The 22,273-nt window shown below is 38.9% G+C and overlaps 1 protein-coding gene across 3 annotated transcripts in view; it reads left to right on the top strand.

Annotated features, from left to right (window-relative positions):
- ASPSCR1 (ASPSCR1, UBX domain containing tether for SLC2A4) overlaps positions 1-22,273 on the top strand; it is a 135,098-nt gene that overhangs the window by 5,019 nt on the left and 107,806 nt on the right. For all 3 annotated transcript variants that reach the window (XR_003568103.1, XM_027850136.1, XM_027850137.1), the window contains one exon: positions 10,464-10,564. Coding sequence is in view for 2 of the 3 variants with exons in the window: in XM_027850136.1 (XP_027705937.1) it covers positions 10,464-10,564 (101 nt within the window). In the remaining variant the exon portion in view is untranslated. The remainder of the gene's footprint in view (positions 1-10,463; positions 10,565-22,273) is intronic.

Raw genomic sequence — 22,273 nt, 5'->3', positions numbered from 1 at the left:
GAGTGGTGCTGTGAAGGTAGATAAAACAAGATTTGGCAACAGATTGGGTCTGTTCAGTGAATATGAGTGGGGAATGGAGTGTGACAATCAAGTTTTGATCCTGAGTGACTGAAAGGATGGTGGTGTACTCAGTAGTAATAGGGAAGATTAAGGGTAAAGATAATAAGTTCTGTTTTGGGCCTGTTGTACACAGGAGATGCCTGTGTAACATTGAGTTCAAGATCACCCAAAGGCAGTTGGTAATATCAGCCAGACTGGAACAAAAGAGAGAGACTGGGGCTAGGTGTATAGACCCGGAAGTCATCTACATAGAAAAGATAATTGAACCTGTGTGATCTGGTGAGATAGTGTAGAGGAAAAAGAGGAAAGGGTCTAAGACAGAGTCTTGGGAGTCTTCCTTAGATAATGAGTAGTACGTGGAGAAAAGGAACAATCAAATAGGTAGGAAAACCAGGAGAGAGCAGTGTCATGAGAATTCAGAGTAGAGTGAGCATCCTGGTGGAGGAGAAGGTGATCAACAGTGTAAAATGCTACAGAACAGGCAAGAAGGAGGAAGGCTGAGAAGATTTGGTCATGAAGAGATCATTGATAACATGGGAGAGAGAAGTTTCAGGTGAATGATGAAGGCAGAAGCCAGATTGCAGAGGATTTAGAAGCAAGTGAGAGGAGAAGAGGCAGCTTTCTCGAAGACTTTAGATGAGAAGGGGGGAGAGGTATGGAATGGGAGCTAGTGGTGATGGTAGGATTGGGTAAGTTGAAGTCAGTATGTTTAGTGCATCAGCCATCAGCTTTTCGTTACATAGATGTGGAAAGTCCTGAGGAGAACCTCTTTGTTGTAGGAAGTGTTTTAATTTACATAGAAGACTAATAAGATAATTCTTTCTTTTGGATCAAGTCTGAGTAAATACTCGGATTTCGGGAGAGATAGAAATTCAGATTTTTTTTCTCTGAAATGTGTGGTTTTTTGGCATTTGAGTGTGAAGTATGAAATGTTCTAGTTGTGCTTATACTATTTTTTTTTTTTTTGGTCCTCTTAACTCTCTGGTCATAGAATCATAAAAATTGTTACAATCGCAAGTAACCTCTTAGATCATCTGGTCCCTTTCCTTCATTTTACAGTTGTAGAAAATGAGGCCCCAGAGACCTTAATCCAGTTAAACTCAACAGGCTTTTATTGAGTGCCTGGTATGTGTTGGGCCCAATGTTAAGCACTGAGGATACAAAAATGAAGTAGTTCCTGCCCTCAAGGAGCTTATGTTTTACTAGGGGGAACAAAATGTACACAGTAAATTCAGAGTAATTTTAGGGTTGGTAGGGAGAGTACTAACAATGGGGAGGATCAGGAAAGGCCTCATACGGGTCAGACAGTCAAACTTTTTAAAGCTTCTACTTTCTGCTAGGTAAGATGCTAAGCACTGAGGATATAAAAAAAGGACAAAGATAGTCCCTGTCTTCAAGGAACATAATCTAATGAGAGGTGAGATATAAAGCTAGGGACCCTTAGAGGTGGAGGTGAGGGAGAACACCAAGCACAGGAGACACAGCCTGTGCAAAGGCAGGGTGGCAGGAGGAGAATATTATGTACAGTTAAGTGACTTGTCTAAAGCCAGACAACTAGTTATCCCAGGCAGATCCTGGGATAGAACCTCCTTTCTGGACTCCTAGTTCAGTGTTCTTTTTCTTACCCTGTAGATTTTAAGCCCCAGGAGACTTCATTAAGGCTCACACAGGAAAAGCCAATAAATTGCAGAAGAAACAGAAGCAGAAGTAGTCAGGGATGTGTGATACGGTGGAAGTTTATTCATCATATTAATGTGTACATCTAGTTGAATGACTAGATTTCACCATGTCATTTGTTTACCAGAAATTACCCCCTTTCTGTGGTCTTGTGCTCTTTGTTTGTGGGGTGGGTATGTGTCGTGAGGTGCATTTTCAGTCTTCTGATCCTTGGAAAAATCTAGCTACACCTACTGTTTTCACTTGCCTGCCTGATTTGGGTTATTAGGTTCTTCCTTCTGGCTGGGTGACTATCTCTTGCTGTTGGAGTTATTGTCTTGGGTCAGAGAGGATTGTCAAGAATGGTATCTTTGTCAGTTACACGTAGTTGGTTTCTTCCACTGCCCGGGGGAGAAGTGGCTAAGCTTTCCACTATTTATTCCTGTATTTGTAAATAAATGAGGCACCTGCCTTCCTCTCCATGACTGTTAAAGAGGCTAGAGAGGCATATTTTCAGCCAAGCCAGAGACCTCTGGATAGGAGTCTTTTGGGGACATTTCTGAATAATTATGCAAGAATGCTATTGGATTTTTGGATTGCTATGTCAGATTCTCATTGACTTTTTTTTTATTAGTGTCTGTCCATCCTAGAAAAGAAACATAATTTAGGGTAGATGTGGTACCTTGGACAAGATTTGGTATGGATCCAGTTGGTTTCAAAATTCTTTGTGCTTTGATATGTATCTGTCAAATGCTACAAGCCAAAACTATAATATACTTGTAACTTCAAAAGATTTGCTTTTGGATTAGGCTTTAGTGTGAAAAACACTGAATTCTTATGGAGGAGATAACTTTGTTGGTATAAAATAGGAATCTGCTTTTAGAATTTTGGAGTAGAGCTGTTCTTCTCACTACCTCCCCTTGATTGTCTGGTATTCTTATTCCTTAATGGAGAGGAGAGAGAGGATGGTAGAGGGCTAGATAAAAGAAATGGGAAAGATGGTAGGTATAACATATTATTTTCATGTTATCTCTTTCTCCACTGACTTAACATAACACTTTGTAACTTTCCTATTGGGCTTTGACATTATGCCTTGCGCGGCAGTTGTTTTTGTACGTGTTTTATCTCTCTTGCTAGAGATCTCAGCTCTAGGAGAATAGGGATCACATCTTTTTTGTTGTTTGTTTGTTTTTTGCATCTTCTACAGCACCTCACACAACGCCTGACTTGCAGTAGTAGGTACTCAGTAAGTACTTGCAGAATGAGTAACACTGTCAGCATTTATGATCATGCTCTTTCCACTAAACACTACAAAGCATATTTGGTATTCTTTCTCACACTTTCCTGTTTTTATTGTAGTTTTTTTGTGAAAAATGAAGCTTTTATTTTTATTTTAAAACTTTAAAATATAAAGTTTTTATTGATGTGTTCTGTTTCTTACATCATTATAGTTATCCCAAGTATCCTGCTCTTTTCCCTTCCCTCTCCCAGAGAGCCATCTGGTATTTTGTAGAGAAGAAAGAAAATCAGCACAATTGATCAATGCAGTGAAAAAGTGTGAAAACTTGTGCAGTGTGTAGTACCTGTGGACCTCTCACCTCCACAAAGGAGTGGGTTCAAAGTGTTCTTTCATAACTTCATTGGAGTCCTGCTTGATCTTTATAATTTTGTTACATTTACTTTTGATTTTTTGGTGTGGTGTTCTTTTCATTTACATTGTAGTTGCTGTGTATATTGCTTTCTTGGTTCTGCTTACTTCATTCTGCATCAATTCATGTAGATCTTTCCGTGCTTTCGTATTCATCCCACACACATAATTTTTTACAGTACAGTTCCATTATAGCACTATTCCATTACATTAATACACCACAATTTCTTTAGTTGTCCCCCAATTGTTAGTTATCACAAAAAGTGCTGCTAGAAATATTTTGGAGTATATGGGGGATTTTCTTTCTAACAGTGGCTTCCTTGGAGAATAAGCCCAGTAATGGAATCTGGTTCAAAGGGAATAGACATTTTAGTAATTTTATTTGCACAATTCAGATTGCTTTCTAAAATGCTTGAACTATTTCACAGCTCCAACAACAAAGTACTAGTATGATTATTCTACAACCTGTCCAACATTGACTATTTTCATTTTTTTTTCTTGTCATTTTTGCTAATTTGCAAGGTGTGAGGTAAAACCAGAATTATTTTGATTTCCATTTCTCTTATTGTTAGAGATTTGGAGCATTCTTTCATGTGATTGTAGATACGTATTCTTTTTAGAACTTTTTGTTGAAATCCTTTGACTATTTATCTATTGGGTAATGACTATTATTCTTCTATGTATTTGTTAATTGTTTATATGTCTTGGATACCAAATCCTTATCAGAGAAATCTGATGCAAAGATTTTTTTCCATTTGACCACTTCCCTTCTTATCTGAAGTGCATTAATTTTGTGCAGAAGCTTTTCAGTTTCAAGTAATCAAAGTTATCTATTTTATCTTTTGTAATTGTCTGTATTATTTGGTTAAGAATATGTCTCCTACCTATAGCAGTGATAGTATGTGATCTGTTTTTCTTCCACTTTTTTTTATAGCATGATCTTTAATATTAAAGTTGCATATCTGTTTATATTTGTTGTGGAATATGGTGAAAGATGATGGTTTAAGCCTAATTTCTATCGACTGCTTTCTAGTTTTCCCAATAGATTTTATTAAAGAAGGGTTTAAAAAAAAAAGGTGCAGCTAGGTGGCGCAGTAGACAGAGCACCAGCCCTGGAGTCAGGAGGACCTGAGTTCAAATTCGGCCTCAGACACATAACACTCACTAGCTGTGTGACCCAGGGCAAGTCACTTAACCCTATTTGCCTCACCAATAAATGAATGAATGAATGAATGAATGAGAGCTTTTTTCCTAGGATAATTTATGTTTTCCTCTTTATCAAATACTGGGTTACTGAGTTCTGTTATTTTTGAAACTCTCTTGTCTAGACTATTTCATTGATCTCTGTTCTTTAACCAATATCAGATGGTTTTGATGACTGCAGCTTCATAATATAGTTTGAGGTCTGGAAGTACTAGTCTACTCTTATCCCTCCTTCTTGTCATTATTTTCCTTATTATTCTAGATCAGATGTTTTTCCAAATGAATTTTGTTATTATTTTGCCAAGTTCTATAAAGTCTCCCCTTGATGCTTATTTGATTGACATGGTATTAAAAATGTAAATTAGTTTTTGTACTGTTGTAATTTTTATCATGTTGGCATGGCCTAGTCATGAGTAATGAATATTCCTCTAGTTATTTAATAATAGCTAACATTTATATATAATGCTTATTATGTTCCAGGCATATTCTCTCTCAGTTTAATTTTGTGTATGTCTTGGTTTTTTAAAATGTTTCTCGTAAACAACAAATTGTAGGGTTTTGTTTTCTTGTCCAGTCTATTGCTCTTTTTTGTTTTATTGGCTTATTTAATCCATTCACATCTAAAGTTATGAGTTAGGTTTATGTTTTTCTCCATTTGTCTCTGTTATTTTTTTTTAAGTAAGATTTTCCCCCCTCTTTTGTTTGTACTATGTTCCTTCAGTTACTTTAATCTTTTTTTAAAGGGGGCTCTTTTCCCTTTACTCTTGATCCCCTCCTCTTATTTGTTACCTCTTTCCCTTTGGAGTTTTATTAGTTCCTTTTCTCTCCCAATTTTATCTGGTTATATAATTCCTCTCCCCTTTTTTTCCTCTCAGTCAAGTAGATTAATCCTTGTTTTCCTGCCCTTTAACTGGTTCTGTTCACTAGTTTTTTAGAATTTCATTTTTTTTTGTGCCCCTTTCCAAAAAAGATTTCTCCCATTCTTTTCATTATCCATCCTCTCTGTCTACTCTAGACTTTCATTCTCTGATTCATGATCCCTGTAATTAGCTGGTCTTTCTCTTTTCTCTGTATTCCTCATTCAATCAAGACTTCCAAGGTATCTATTCTAGGCTCTCTTCCCTAAGTAGGTTCTGCCACTTCCACGTAGAGTGTGCATGGATTTCCCTTTTCCACTCTGCCCCACTCCTAGAACAATGCCAGTTATTTTAGGTGTCAAGAGGATAATGCCCCATGGGAGGGCTCCTCCCTGTGTCCCTGATTATGCAGCCCACCACTGATCTGTACCCTCCCCTGCTGCTTTTCCCGCATTTGCCTCAAAGTCTTTTCCCTGGACCATGCTCTCTCATTCCCTCAGGTGCCAGTTGCCCCCAGGAGTTCCGATTCCCCATTCCTGATGTTGGACTAGTAGACTTATCAAGCACCAAATCCCCCTATTCACACCCAGCATAAGATCCCCATCTCCCTTCACAGAACATCTCTCTTTTTCCATAGGAGCATTCATCAGTGCAACCCCCCTTCCATCACCAAAGCAAGGCCTATTTCTTTTTCCCCTCTTTTTAGTCCTTCTCCCCTTTACACCTCCTCCTCTGTAGGCTTTCCTTTTTTTGAGATCACAGAGGTCACCTTCTGATCATTGTTAGCTCTAGAGTTGACTTTGGCACATCACAAATTTCTCTCTCCCCTGCTTTCTTCTCCCCTTTTTGTGTATTTTTCTCATGTTGTAATGTAGTTCCACAAAAAAAATTGATTTACCTATAGGCAAGGTGTCACCATATTCTGTCCATAATGCCCTAGTCCTGCCTCTTCACTATTACCTTCATGGGACTTCAGCTTTTACCTGGTCTCCTGGAGTACATTTAGAAAGAAGTCTCTTGCTGGTCTTTCTACTGTCACTCTGTTGCTGTCTTTGGCTGTTGCATTTATTTATTCCTTTGGCATTTCGGTTGTTTGGGGGTGTTCGGGAAGCAAATAATCTCTTTAATTCTGATTTTCTTTCTAAAAATGTTTCAAGTGTCTCTTTATTATTGAATATTCTTTTTTTTTTCCCTGTTTATGGTTAAACTCAGATTTGCAGGGTAGGTCACCCTGATCTGTATCCTGAGCTTCTTTGCTTTTTGAAACACATTATATTCCTTCCTAGAAGTTCTGGTGGGTCTTACAATCTTAATAGATTTCCTTTCCTTTGTATTTGAAAGTCTTTCTTCTGATCACTTGCAGAACCTCTTGTTTCTAAATTGAATTGTTGAATTTATCCACTGTGTGTCATGGAGTTTGCAACCTTGCAACCTTTCCTGGAGGTGATTTCTTTCAATTGGTATTTCATTTTCTATGTTCAGAATTTCTGGGCAACTCTCATCTATTATTTCCTGCATTGTGGTGGTAAGTTTTTTTTGTTCTGTTGTATTCTTCTGGGAGGCCTGTGATCCTTGGATTGTCTCTGTATATTCTATCTTCATGATCAGTTATGTATTGTTTGAATAGTTAGCATATTTTATGTAATGTTTTTTGTTTCTTTTCTTCTAGATTGTCTTTCACTTTTGTGTATTTACATTCCTTGTTCTCTCTTTTGTTTCTTTGGTGAGACTTACCTTTGCAGATTCCAGTTCTTTTATTCTATCCATTATTTTTGCTGTACAAGCCACAAATTCTGCTTTCATAATTTTCATCTCTCTTTTGAACTACTCTGGAACAGCATGTTTTGGTTCTATGTTCTCCTTACATTCCATAGAATCTTCTGTTACATCAAGTGTTGGATCATTTTCCTTTGTTTTGCAGTATTTATTCATAGATACTTGAATTCATTGACCAGATCTGGAGACCATATTTGAGTTTATTGTTGATGTTTCCTTGTTGATTTATCTGCTTATGTTCAATGTTTCTTCTTCCTTAGATTTTTGTTAATTTTAATGCCCCCCCACATTTCCCCTTGTTCACTTTCTGACCCTGCACCCTCTGATGGTGATTTCCTTGGGGGCTAGATCTCAAAGCATTTCAACCTTCTCCCCGTGCTGTGTAATTCATGATTCACCAACTTAGGTCTCTGCCCCATATGTCTTTTGGATGGTCAGAACTGGTCCCATCAGGATGCTGTGCTCTTTCCCTCATATTTAGTGTGGTGCTCTACCCTCCGTTCCCTCCATGGTAGCCTGTACTTTTGTCCTGTTCTACTTCTTCTGTGCAGCTGCTACAGGATTCCATTGTCATGTCATAACTTTGCAGCATTGGTGCTAAGGGGTTTATCTGCCTCAGATCTGGCAGAACTGCTGTGCTTGTATTATGTGGTTGTGTCCCTCAACAGGCTTTTGTTTCTGAAGGGCTACCATATATATGCTTTTGTCTGTAACTCCCTGAGCAAATCTCCACAGCCTGGAGCCATGGTCTCTGTGGTGCTGAAAAGAGGGTAGAGGAGTGGAGGTGTGCGGCTGGGTTTTGGTGCAAAACCCTACTCATGTAACAGATCCTTAAGGGGTACTGAGTGAGCTCAGGGTCAGTGAGAGTCAGTTCATATTTTTGTTTTTGAGCTTTTTTGGGGGTTTCGGGTTTCCTACACCATGGAGACAGGTGAAGTTGCTTTATCTTTAGTGCATAAATTTCTGTTTTGGAGAGGTTTAAGAGATTGCGGGTATCAGAGAAAATGTCTAGTCCTCCATTTTGTTGCTCACATGACCTAGAAGTCTCAACACTGAAGCTTCTAATAGGTTGCAAGATTCATCAAGAGGTAAGATTTTAGGTTAAACTGATGTTTAACTTATTTAGATTGAGTGACTGTATATGCTATAGATACCTCTGCTAGGGGATCCTGGTTCTGTCTAGGAAAAGCTTATGGAAGAAAAGACTTAGGGAGGGAATACTATATTTTCTGGTTCTCCTATTTCTTTAAGTGTTCTTTCTATTTTTGTTGACTCCTCTTATTTCTTGTGGCTATCCTTCAGTGTTCAGTTCTTGGATCTCTACTTCTTATGCTTGTGATTCTTTCCCTTCAAGAACTCATCCACTTAAGCAGTTTCAACTATTACCTTTATGTTGAGTACTTGCAAATCTATTTCTCTAGTCCTTGCTCATTTATCTGAGATCCAGTATCATAGGTACTGAGGATATCTTGAATGGCCCACTATCTCCATTAACTTGCTGTGTTTACTTAACTGTAGATTCCTCCTCCTAGCCTCTCTATTTCTACCAGTGGTACTACTGTTCTCTTAATCCTCCTGCTCCCTTCCCCTCCCCATCCACTGCTTAAACCCTTTAGGTCTACTTCACCCCCTATATCTAGACACCAAGTTCCTTTTGCAGCATCTCTTTGATGAGCTTTTCTTTTTTCCCCCAGCAGGCAGCCTGGTCCAAGGCATTAGTATGTCATACCTGGATTTCTGCAGTACCTCCAAATTGCCCCCAGTTTTCCCCATTTTTCATTTCTCCTGCCTAGACCCAGCTAAGGATATTAGTTCAGTAGTAGGATTTTACTCGTTTGCTGATTTGGATTATTTGGATAAAAAAGTCAGTCCTAGTTTGTGTTGTTACTTGAAACGACAAATACTTTTATTTAAACTCTCATTTTTGTTATCATAGAAGATTTTAGAGCTTGAGCTATATGAATAGAGCTCAGTAATGCTAGTTCAAAGAGAACTGGCGCTATGTAATACCTCAGGGATAAAGGATGTTCAGAAGTTTAGGGACAAAAAAAGGAGAAATAAAGATTGTTTTCATGGCCAAAAGTTGCTGTATGTGGTAAATACTTTTGATATAGGTATGATTTCGTGGCCAAGAAAAAAAATAATTGCTAAGGAAAATTCTCATGGAACTCCTATTTACATTTAATGGAACACAATTTGCGAAATGCTGCTTTGAAGTATGGTACCTATTAGAAATGAAGTTACATAGCTTGAGAATGTTAAAAGAGGGTTGCGTTGAGTAGAAAGAGATAGTGAGAAGGATCCCTATTCAGAACACAGCAATTAGAATAGGGCTGAAGAGGCAGACATGAGGAGAGAAAATAGCCTGTTTAGAGAGTTTGTACAAATAGCTGGATTATAGGAGGATGCGAGGAACGAGAAAATATCAGGAGGAAGAATTTTTGTAGTTTTTAGGTTAGTTGTATTCCTGATACTGTAACAGAAATGGAGGTAAGCCTCTGAGCAAAGCAAAGGTGTGGGAAAGGGGTGATTCAAAGTTTGGGAGTTTTGTTTGAGCAAGGCTTTGGTCCCAGAAGGGAATCTGAAAATATGTTTGCTCATAAAATTGGGGAGAAGATATTCTAGTTTATTGTGCGTTCTGAACTGGTGTATTCTAAATTAATGGTTAATAGTTAAACTTCTAGTAGAGTAGAAGTTTATTACAGGCAGTGACCATCTCATTGTTTGTCTTTAATTCTTTGGGAGATCTGGGTGATGCTCTTCATTCCCCTATTTGCCAAGTTGTAGGGTCAGTCTTATGGTTTTGTCAGTAGAGCTTAGGAAAAAAGCAGTTTCATTCCTTCCCCAGTGCTCCCATTCTGGAGTAGGAACGTATTTGTTGCTTAAAACCATAGAACTGAACCCTGGGCAAGTCACTTATCCCCATTGCCTAGCCAAAAAACAAAACAAAACAAAAAAAATCCATGGAACTGAAATCTAGACTCCACCTGATCTGGTGGTTTTCTGTGTATGTTATTAATTGTCATTCAGGTGGAAAGGAAGAAACTCTTCTCTAACAGACTTTCTACTCCCAGTGTTTCATATAAATCCCAAAATATGTTTTAAAGGAGGGTCATCAGATAATATTTTTTCTTTGTACCTTTGCAATTAGGTTGTTTGGTTCGGGTCCCAATCTCTCTAGTATAGGGTTTGGGGATTAAAAAAAAAAAGCTGTCATCCTTGCTAATTATGGATCTGATTTTATGGTCTTTTTCCCCCTGTAGGTTCGGATTGCATTGCAATTGGATGATGGCACTAGGTTACAAGATACATTTTGTTCTCGCCAGACACTCTGGGAGATTCTTGTTCGTTTTGTGCAAACCAGGTAAGAAATAACGTGACTGTTTGGCATGTGTTCTTTTTTCTTTAAGGCAGTTAGGGTTAAGTGACAGCTAGTAAGTGTCAAGTGTTTGGTCTGTGGTCACATTTGAACTCGGGTCTTCCTGACTTCAGGGCTGGTGCTCTATGCACTGTGCCACTTAGTTGCTCCTTGGCATGCATTCTTTTTTTTTTTTCCAGCCAAAGACAAGGTTTATTAAAGATCCACCATATTAGCCATATATTTAAGGAATCTGAGCACCTGTGAGCTATTGACTAGATTATAAGAATCTAAGCCTGGTATGCATTCTTAAGGGGGTTAGGAGATCCTGAATCCTCTCTTAAGTGTGTGCTGTTGTCAGATTAGGAAACAAGAGAACTAGCTTATTCTAGGTGAATTGGGTTATACTTTTGGAACTTTGAGATTTGGTGCTCTGAGATTGTTTTTTTTTTTTGAGAAAACCGGTTTTAAGACTAGCTTGTTTGGGATTGGAATGTTGGTTTTGCATTTTCTTTATAGGAAGGTTGGGATAAAGTCCCTTATTGAATTTCCGGTTCAAAGTTGTGGTCCTTAATTTTGGATACAAGAGAAGGAAGGGAACTAGTAGCTTTAATTCTCTCCAAGTATCCTGGGGGTCCTGCAAAGGAGTGAGTAGACCTTGGGGCTAGAAATAAGATGCTTGGGCTGGCTTTTTCCCAGAAAGTGACTTAATACTTTGGGGATCCTTAAAGGGAAGAGAAGGCAACACATTAATTCCTTGATTAATAAACCCTTTGGGAAAAAACCTACTTTATAACAGAGTTGGCTATATTTTATAAAAAAAACAAACCAAACCTTCCTTCCTCCAAAGCTTCATATTTATGTGAAACAGTGCTGTCCTTCATCATTTGGCTCTGAAGGAATGTTCCTGCTAAGCTTGTGCTTTGCTCTGTAACTCCATCTAATAACCCTGTCAAGTTGGGCAGGACAGGAAAACCTTACAGCATTTATTTGTTGAAGGTAAACAGGCAAACAGGGCCAACCCTAGGCATGTGAAATCAGAAGTCTGTGTGTTGTGTTCCTGGTCTTGGGACAGCCCTCATCAGGTGCCTAATGTCCCCTTGTTCTTTAGCTTGGAAAGGCACTATTTATACTTTTCAGTTGACTGTTTATACTTTGGTGTGAGTGAGTTAAGTCAACCGCATGTTTACATTTTAAGCCTTTTATTTCTAATTGTTGAGGAAAAAAGCCTTTATTTTCTGAAATTTCAGGCATTTCTGAAATTTCAAGAGTTTCTGAAATCAAGCTGTTCTTACTAGCTTCACGCTAGTCCTTTTAGATAGTTGGGGTGGAAATCAGGGTAGGTCAGAGGAGTTTGTTGACAGTTTCTCTGGCCTCAGTTGATCCATTGCTTTTTTGGGAAAACACAAATCAGGAACTGGTCTGGCTTTAGCTGCTGGAGGCCAGAAGTTAATTTTTTTCTTCCCAATCAGTGAAAGTTCACCTCTATGCCTTCCCATTTCCCTCCTTTTTTCCCTTGAGGAAGCAAGAAAAAAAAAAAACCAACCCTATTATAGATGTATAGTCAAGCAAAATAAATTTCAGCATTTATCATGGCCAAAAAAAAATCATTCTGTACTCTGTTGATCACCTCTCTATTTTGAGGTAAATCCTCTGGAACCATCATTGTGTTGACCAGAGTTCCTAAATCCTTCTAAGTTATCTTTCTTTATAATGTTGTTGTTATTGTATAAATTGTTCTCTAGGTTCTGCTCATTTCACTCTGTAGGCATTTCCTATAAGTCTTCCCAGGTTTCTCTGAAACTCTCTCCTTTAGTATTTATTGTAATATAATAGTATTCCATCACATTAACAAACCAAAACTTGTTCATTCAGCTAGTTGATGGGCACCCAACCCTGTTGGTTTCCAATTCTTTGTGACTGCAATATGAGCTGCTAAAATGTTTTTGTACTTACGGGTCATTTTCCTCTTTCTTGATCTCTTTAGTTATATACCTAGTAATGGTATCATTGAATCAGAGAGTATAAACAGTTTGTTGACTTTTTAGGTATAATTCCAAATTGCTCTCCAGAATGTCAGATGCCATTTTATAAAGAAACCATGCCTAGTCCCCCAACCTGCTAGTGGTCTTTCTTGCTAAACAGACTTATATTTATTTATTTTTGTAAATAGTATTTTATTTTTTCCAATTATATATAAAGATAGTTTCAACATTCATCTTTTTAATAAGATTTTGAAGTCCAAATTTTTCTCCCTCTCTCTCTTCTCTCTCCTCTTCCCTCTCCCTAAGACAGCAAGCAATTTGATATAGGTTATACATGTGCAGTCATGTTAAACCTTGTATTTATTTCATATATATTATGTGTATATTTAAATATGTACATATTGTCTCCCCTATTAAGCTTTTCCAGAGCAAGAACTATATTCATTTTTATCTTTGTATCTTCAGAGTTAAGCACAGTGCCAGGCACTTTATCAATGCCTAATAAATGCATTTTGTTTGATTACCTCACTAGACATCTTCTTATTTTACTTAACACATTTCTAAGAGGTATCTAGAGTGTCCCACTTATCCAAAAGGTGTAAATACCTCATAAAAGTGGGAGATAGAACAACTTCAGGGGCCCAGTGAATGATGCAGGGAGTTGTATCTCTTTAAAGATTTCTCCTTTAGGGGGCATGTTGGAGCTATAGTCAAGTATGAAGGCTGAAGGGCAGTCATATAGAGGAAGGATTAGATTTACTATGTTGGCCCCACAGAGTAGAATTAGGAACCATTGATAGAAGTTGAGGAATGAAACATTTAGGCTTGATGTAAGGGAAACTTTCTGACAATGAGAGCTATTCGAAAGAGAAATGGACTAGCTCTGGAGGAATTGAGTTCCCTCTCACCAGAAGTCACTTTCATAAACTATAACAGGTGGGTCACTTACTTCCAACATTCCTGTTACTTCTAGTTCATCAGCCGGTTTCTCCTTGTTGGTCATTAATCAGTTTCAGAATAGCATTTTCTTTTGTTGTTACCTCCATTTGGAGGATAATGTTATTAAAGTACTTTAAGAAGTTTATAGCTGCTGTGCTTTTGCTAGAGTGAATGTTTTACTAGATGGCCTTATGTGCCTTAAATCAGCATCAGTAACAAAAATGCCACCTGCTCCTCCAAGGTTCTTTTTTACCAGGCAAGTTGTATGTGTTTTTTTTTTTTAAACCAGGGCTAAACAGTCATTAGCAGTATTGTTCTGTTTCTTTTTGTCTTATTGTGTATTCAGAATAAATAGAAGTGGATAGTAGCCATTACGTTGATAGTTCTTGGGGAGACTCTTGGTCATATCCCAGATACATGTGCTGTCTTGTTTATACTATGTTATTAAATGGCTGTTTCAGTATTCTTTAACATAAAGTCACCAACCACCATTATTCATCTCTTTTTCTTTCCACTATCACCACTATTCACCTGATGTTATCTATGGATCCATCTTCTTATTCTGTGGAGCACAAATAGCTGCTTCCTCCAGAGATAGCCCAGTTTTCTCTACTCTGAGAAGAACTGTATATGTCTTATGTGTTCAAGTATTCAGTGAGTCTTTCCTTACACCTTGGTTTTATATTCTTCCACTTTCCTGACACAAAGTGAGAATTACTTTCTCTTTATCCTTCTCCATCTTTGTTGTATCTCTGAAGCATTTGTCTGGAGGTTAGCCTGGTAAATGTTTCTCTCGTCCTTACATTTTACCTTCTGGAATCAAGACTTGCAGTTTTTAATACATAGAGGTTACATGCTACTGGCAAAAGCACAAACATAGCACACTGAAGGATACAGCAGAATTGTCTTTGCCTTCCATCCTTACTTGAAGCAATTTCCAGAGTGCTTTTTCTTCTTCTTCTTTTTTTTTTTTCTTGTAACTCTTGGATAACCCTTGGGACTGATTACTATTGCAAAATGCTTGTTTGCAAGATGTGAGACTAGATATGCAAACTGAATGGCTCCACTTTCCTCCATTCAATTGTGCCCCTGCTCTCCGGAATCTTAACCCTTCTTCCCTAGACTCAGGTTTCCTGGCCCCACTTGGAGGGTGAGGCTTAATTAAAAAACAAGTGCATGAGGCACAGGGACCCACAGTTGATAATCCAGTTACCAACTTCCATGCCTTGTTTCATGCAAGGTGATCCTTCTGGAGCCTCCTTCACTGATGCCATCTTACTCTTAGAACAGTAAAAGTTGCACTGATTTGATGGGAAGAATAGTCAGCACCTTTTTAGCTCAGAGCATGCTTTTGCTTGGCTGATAGTTGTACAAACTCAACAGCCGTCTTGGAGCACCTGACCAGACCTAGACAGCAGCCTGCACTTAATAGAGATTTCTCAGGCTTAGAGAGGTTGGGGCGCTCCATTTGCCTCTCCTTTGCTACACCCTGTGCTTGAAGCAGCAATCTGTCTGAAGTTGATTCAAGAACAATGTGGCATTTTTTTCTAAATGTCAAACTAATAAACTCTGCTCCAAAGATAATTCCTCTCTGCTTTCTTTTGTGGCCTTGGAAGACTACACTAGTTAAGATGCTGAGGCTGATGTGAATTGTGCAGACTGTAAAGTGTGTGCTTCTTTTTCCTTATTTGGCTTACCTGCCTCTTTGATAATAATAATAAATAGTGGACATGTATACAGTGCTGTAGAGCTTGCAAAGTGCTTTCCAAACATTGTCTCATTTGATTCTTACATCAGTCCTGTGAGGTGGGCACTGTTAAGTATACTTATCCTCATTTTACAAGAGGGCAAACTGAAGTTCAGAGAGGTTTAGTGATTTTCCCCCCTGGTCACACAGAGGTTGGGTGTGAACTCAGGCATCTGCTGACTCCAGGTCAAGGATTCTTTCTGCAAAACTACGCTGCCTTACCAGTGTTTGATTCTTTTGGCCTTTTCCCCCAAAATCTTTATGGTTTTTTGTGTTTCCAGAAAGTAGAGATTATCTACATTAGTGTCTGTAGATCTCATGCAAATAAGCAGCGTGAATTTTTCTTCTCTTTCATTCATTTTACTCAATTAAAAAAGTAGAAAATTTGTTGCTATTGTGGAATCTTAGGGTGGGGGATGGTGTGTGTGTGTGTGTGTTTGGGAGGGGGGTCCTTTTATCAATCTACACTTATTTTCTTGTTCTTTGGAATGACAAGTCACTTTTAAAGTTTCAATTTAATGAACTTGTACTTTGTTCTCTTCTGGTGACCTGGATTCTCCCTCTATTCCTGGTGTATCTTGGCCTTTTTAACTTGCTTTCACCATGGTAGCCAGCTGAGATGGAAAAGGTAGACTTCCCGTAAGGTAGAGGTTATGTTCTGCTGAGGAAACAAGGATCTTGGATTCAGTACATTTGTTGGTTGGGTATTTGGTTCATCTGTCCTTGAAGTCTACCATAGTAGTCTGGTGCCCTGGTTTGGTTTTGCTTGCTTTTTCCTTAAAGCTGTCTCCCTTCTCTCACCTCTGTAGCAATGAATAGTGAAATGATTTCTCTTATTAGACTATGTCTCACTTCATGATCTTTGGGGGTGACAGGTGGCAAGAGGAAAGGTTCTTGGTGGGGCAGCTAGGTGGCACAGTGGATAGAGCACTGGCCCTGAAGTCAGGAGGACCTGAGTTCAAATCTGACCTCAGACTAAACACTTGACACTTACTAGCTGTGTGACCCTGGGCAAGTCACTTAACCCCAATTGCCTTTTAAAAAAAGAAAAAAGAGGAAAGGTTCTTGGTAAGGGAAAGAGCAGACGAATTCTTTATTCCATGGGATAGTTTACCTTCTATATGGTCATCTCTGTTACAAGCACCTTCTTTTCATTTATCTAAGTAAAGACCTATGGCTTAGAAGCCCATTGATAGGCTGGTAAGGTCCATCTGTGTGAGGACTGAGCTAAGACTATTTTTCAGTCTTATTCAGATCATGGAAGCTATTGTCTATCAGCCTCCCAGGTCGTTTTCCCTTCTTTCTCAAGGAAGTCAGAAGCTGGCTTACTCGCTTCCTTTACTTCCCGACCTCTTCCCTTTTAACTGTAGTTGTTGTTTGTCCTTCATTCTAGAAGAGGACCAGTGACATCAGCAGTTTGAAGTCTTAACTTGCAATGAATTGGATTTAAGTGAAGCAGAGTGCTCTTATAAGTAGGACACTTCTGACATTCATGCTGATGCTTCTTCCAACTCCCTAACCTCCCAGTTCCTCTGTCCCCTTAAATTCTGTGACCTACTCCTCTACTCCACTTCAACCACAAAAAGGGATGGTCATACCCTGGATCTAACCATTACCCATAAATGGTCCTCTTCCATGACCAAAAGCTCTGACATTCCTTTCTCTAACCATAACCTCCAGTCATTAAATCTTTCCTTCTGCCTCACCCTTCCTAAGCCTATTCTAAATTGACCCTGCCTCATACTCCTCAGTACTTTGACAGGTTTCACACCCATTCTCTGATTTTACTTTCTTTTTTAGTCTTAATCCTGTGCTTAACTAATTCATTTCCATAATGTCATCAACTCTTAAATCACGTGTTCTATCACACACCATCCCTTGTCAAATTGCAGCCCTCTATTAATGTAACAGCTGCTTCCAACTTTACTACTTATGTGCCGCTGAATGGGTGGTGAAGGAATTTGTATAACTGAGGTAATTTGCTATACTACACATTTGTTGTCTAATCACAACTGGGCCCTCACTGCCATAAAACATATCCTTTTACTTCCTAATTCATTTTCTGTTCCTTTCTCACTGCCCTTGGTAGCTATTAAACATCTTCTCTCAGCTTTGGACTTTACCTTTTACTTTGTTGAGAAATTTGAGACCATCTGCCATGAGTTCCCTGTTCTCACCTTATCTTTATCTCAAAATCATATGACATCATCCTCCATTCTCTCCTGCTTTACTCCAGTCTCTGATTATGACTCTTTCTCCTAAGTCCAATCTGTCTACATGTGCCCTTAATCCCATCCTTTTCTGTTTTTTTTCCAGCAGATTGCTCACTCATTTATACTGTCTCTCTAATCTTCAACTTTTCCCCATCTATTCGCTTTTTCCCTACCACCTTCAAATATGTCCATTTCCTCATCTTTAAAAAACCTTTACTAGACCCCACCATTCACTTATCATCATCTCTTTACAAATGACTCTGAGATCTGCTTGTCAATCACTAACCTCTCTCCTCAGTTGCCAGGCTTACATCTCTCCAACAGTCTGTTGGACGTCTCAAACTGGTTGTCCTGTAGATTTATTAAACTCAACATGTTCAAAACAGAATTCTTCTTGAATCTAGGTGTGGGAGAGAAGGAGAGGTCCTTTTATCAGCCTATACCCTGTTTCCTTACCCTTTACCCTACCTTTCTTACCCAAGTCCCTTGTAAAGTTTCAATTTCATTTAAAATTTGTATTACTTCTTCTTTTCTGCAAACACTCCCTTCTTCCTAACTACCGTATTACTGTCAAGGCTGCTGCCATCCTTCCAGTTATCCAGGCTTACAACCTAGGTGTGTCACCCTCAATTCTTCACACTCTCTCACCCTTCCATGTTGCTGAGTCTTATAGATTCTACCTTTATAACATCGTCTGTTATACATCCCTTTCTCTTCTCTGACATTTTCACCACCCTGGTGCAGGCTCTTGTCACCTCATCCCTGGACTATTCCATGGTCTTTTTGGTTTATTTCCCTTCCTCAGATCTCTCCAATCCATCCTCTTCTCAGCTGTCATATTGCTTTTCCTAAAAAGTAGTTCTGAGGGGCAGCTAGGTGGTGAAGTGGTTAAAGTACCGGCCCTGAAGTCAGGAGGACCTGAGTTCAAATCTGGCCTCAGACACATAACACGTACTAGTTTTGTGTGACCCTGGGCAAGTCACTTAACCCCAATTGCCTAAAAAAAAAAAAAAAGTACTTCTGACCATATAACATCCTCTCCTCTCCTCTGATTAAAAAAAAAAAAAAGACCAAAAACTACAGGGCTTCTCTATAGCCTCCAGGATCAAACAGAAAATCCTATTTGGCTTTTAAAACCATTCATAACCTGACCCTCTCCCTCATCCCAACTTTTCCGGTGTTCTTACACCTTGCTGTCCTACATGTACTCTGCAATCTAATGATATTTGCCACCTGCCTTTTTCTCATGTGCAACTCTTCTGATACCTAGCTTTTTCACTAGCTGTCTGTCATGCTGCCTCTATCTCTTTTTCCTCTGTTTTCTAGCATCTCTGGCTTGCCTCAGATTTCATCTAAAGTCCTACCTTAATCTTAATGCCTTCTTTCTGAGATTACCCCCAATTTATCCCGTGTATATCTTGTTTGTACATAGTTGTTTGCATGTTGTCTCCCCAATTAGACTATAGCTTCTTGAGTGTAAGGACTGTTTTTCACCTTTAGCATAGCACAGCTTCACTAAGCATAGTGCCTGGCACATAGTAGGTGCTTAGTAAATGCTAATTGACTGACTGAACATTCTATATTTTTCCATTTTGTGTGAGCCAAACTCCTGGAAAATGCCATTCATACTCATTGTTCCATTTTCTCTCCTCTCGCTTCCAGCTTTATCATTAAAGCAGTTTTAACTGCTCTCTCCAAAGTTACCAGTGACCTCTTTAAAAATTTTTTATTGATATCTTTTATTTTTAGTACCTGAATTTTCACTTGTGTCTCTTCTTTTTTCCCTTCCCAGATATTCATTCCATATTACTTTTTTTAAGTAACCAAAAAAAGGAGGAAGAAGAGAAAAAGAGATTTATAAAACTAATTAATAGGTTGAAAAAAAATCTGAAAATATATTCAATGTGCGCACCTGGGGACTTCTTTTTTCTAAAAAGGATGGGGGATTTGGAGATGTCTTCTCTTACCTCTACTTTGGAACTGTGCTTGTTTTCTTTGTAATTTTGCAGTATTCACTTTTTGTTGTTCTGTGTTGCTTTTTCTTTCCATTTTCATTGTTGTAGTTATTTTATATTATATAATTTTCTTGGCTTTGTTTAATTCACTCTGCACGCAATTTATGTTAAGTCTTTCCAGCCTCTCTGTATTCATCATATTTGTTTCTTATAGCACAAGAATATTTCATTACATAACCATAGTTTGTTTCCTCTCAGTTGTAAATCTGATTATCTTTTTTTAGTCCTTATTGTTCTTGACCTTTCTGTTGTACCTGACACTCCTGATCACCTTTTTCTCCTGGATACTCTCTACTCTCTGTGTTTTCATAGCACTGTTTTTTCCTGGTTCTCCTCCTACTGTTCATTCTCAGTATGCGTATTCTGTATACTCATCATTCATACCCAACTGTCTTGGGCCCTTTTTTCTTTCTATACTCTCAGTGATGTCGTCAACCCCCATGGGTTTAATTATTTTCTCTCTGCGCATAACTCAAAGATCTCATACATGAGCCCCAATCTCTGAGCCCTAATTTAAGCTAGACGATCCAGAGACATCACCAACTCACTTCAGTCCAAAACAGAATTCGTTGTCTTTCCCCTAATCCCACCCTTTTTCTCAGTCTTCCTATTTTTGTTGAAGGCACCACCATTCTTCTGGTCGTCTCCCAGGTTTATAACCTTGGAGTTAAGTTTGACTCCTCATGCTCCCTCAGTCGTTCAGCAGTTTATTAGTTGTCTACTATGTGCCAGACACTAAGCTGGGTGCTGAGGATACAAGCATAAAGACTGAAAGAATCTTGCTGGAGAGTTTACATTCTAATGAGGGAAGAAGACAATAAATACATATATAAGTATATGTGCAGCATGAATGTCAAATTAATAATTACAAATATATGCAAAGTAATTAAACATGAGATAGCTTAGGAGGACTCTAGTGCTTGAGACAATCCAAAAAGGCTTTATGCAGAAGATGGGGCTTGATCTGTATTTTAAGAGAAGACAGACTGTGAGACTGGAGAGGGACACTGTGTGTGTGGGTGTGAGGAACACAGGGAAAGCCAATTTGGCTGGATGGCCAAATTGCCAAGTCTTTCCTTTTGTCTTCACAGCATCTCTCTCCTTTGCCCTTTTTTTTCCTATGTAGTTCAGCCCCTCATCACCCTTCACTAGACTATTGTAATACTTTCCTATGTGATATCCCTGTACTTGAAATTTCTCCCTACTCTAGTTTATGCTCTACATAGCGCCAAAGTGATTTTTCTTAAGCACAGATCTGGCTATGTCACTCTTCTTTTCAGTATATTCTATTGATTCTCTCTTGCTGCTAGGATAAAATATAAATGCCTTCCCAGCCTGGCTTGAGCCCCAGAAAGCTTGACCCCGGCCTCTTTTTGCAGCTTCCTTTTACATGGTTCCTCTTTTTGTACTTTTTGATCCAACCAAGTTGACCACTCCATCTACTGGTTCTGGGTCTTTAGTTGGCTATTCCTTGTGCCTAGAATTCACACCCTCCTCACTTCTTCCTATAAAATGCTGCTTTTTCTTCAAGACACAGCTTGAATGCTACCTTCTATGTGAAGCTCATCCTAATTCTCCCAACTGTTAGTGCCCTCCCTCTCTCCCTCCCTAAATACTTTGTATTTAGCTTCCTTGTATTGATTTGTATTGTCTTAATATTTGTTATATATGTGCTTGTCTCCCACATTAAAATGTAAACTCTTTATGAGTAGGGATTATTTCATTTTTTATACTTGTATTCCCAATGCCTAACAAAGTGCTCTGTAAATGCTTGTTGATTAACTTATTGAAGGAATTTCCAGCCCACATCTTGGAGATGCTGCCTTTCCTCTTGGTGATGCATCAGAGCTGGCAGAGAAGAGTGGCTTAAGTCTTGAAGTTGCACCTTTGTCAGTTTCTTTGTTTTGGTGTAGGGAGTGACTTTGGCTTTTGGTTTAACTTGGCTGAAGTTTTGTGTGTCCCAGCCCCAGCTCCCTTAAACCAAAACAGAAGGTCCAAGAGCACAAAAGAGCTTCAAATACCATTACCTTCAAATACCTTACCCTGGCATAATAAGCCTGATTGCCAGGAACTGTATGTTTTATGAAAGTGGGACGGATAGACATATGTAATCTGATGAATAGCTTAGTTAAAAAGCTAGTATCTGCAAAGGCAAATAGTGACAGGCATTTAACCCACACCAGAAGAGTAGATTTATTGGGCTTTACTAGTGGGTGTTATGTAAACAGTAGGTCTACTGAAATGGACTTCATTGCTTCTCTTGGACAGATCAGTCAACACATACTTTTGTGCCTTCCCTGTGCCCATTATATTCTGCTTGAAGAGGTGAAACTCTGTGTGTGTGTGTGTGTGTGTGTATGTGTGTATGTGGCTTACGTATTCATTCCTGTGATCTAGTTTCTCATGGTTCATCTAGATAGCTCTATTTTGCCCCTGTTGGATATGAACCCTGGTTGCTGGGTCTTCTCCACAAGCCACAAGTCTCCTTTCTGCTTGAGATGTTTAGAACTTTTTGGGAAAGGTTGTGCAGAGGAAGCATTATGGTTCTTCCTAGTGCGTGAGGGGAAGTCTCCTAAATCCACTGGAATTTCCCCCCGGGTCCCCACTGTCCTCTGAAGGGAGATCTCTGTTAATTGGGACTGCAGAAGGTCTGGAAGCGATTGCAAGCTGCTCCTCCCCTCAGCGTGCTGCAGTCCTCACACACAAGATGTTTACAGGCCCTCTCAGATCCCAACATGAGGGAATCTAATCTGCCTGCCATTTCCCTTTGGAGGAGCCACACATCAAAGCTAGTGCTGGGCGTTTGATGTGCCGGA

The sequence above is a fragment of the Vombatus ursinus genome, unplaced genomic scaffold, assembly GCF_900497805.2.
Source record: "Vombatus ursinus unplaced genomic scaffold, bare-nosed wombat genome assembly UNPS02008996.1, whole genome shotgun sequence".
Taxonomy (NCBI): Eukaryota; Metazoa; Chordata; class Mammalia; order Diprotodontia; family Vombatidae; genus Vombatus; species Vombatus ursinus.
The sequence above is the reverse complement of the archived record's forward strand: the minus strand, read 5'-3'. Positions and strand labels throughout refer to the sequence as shown.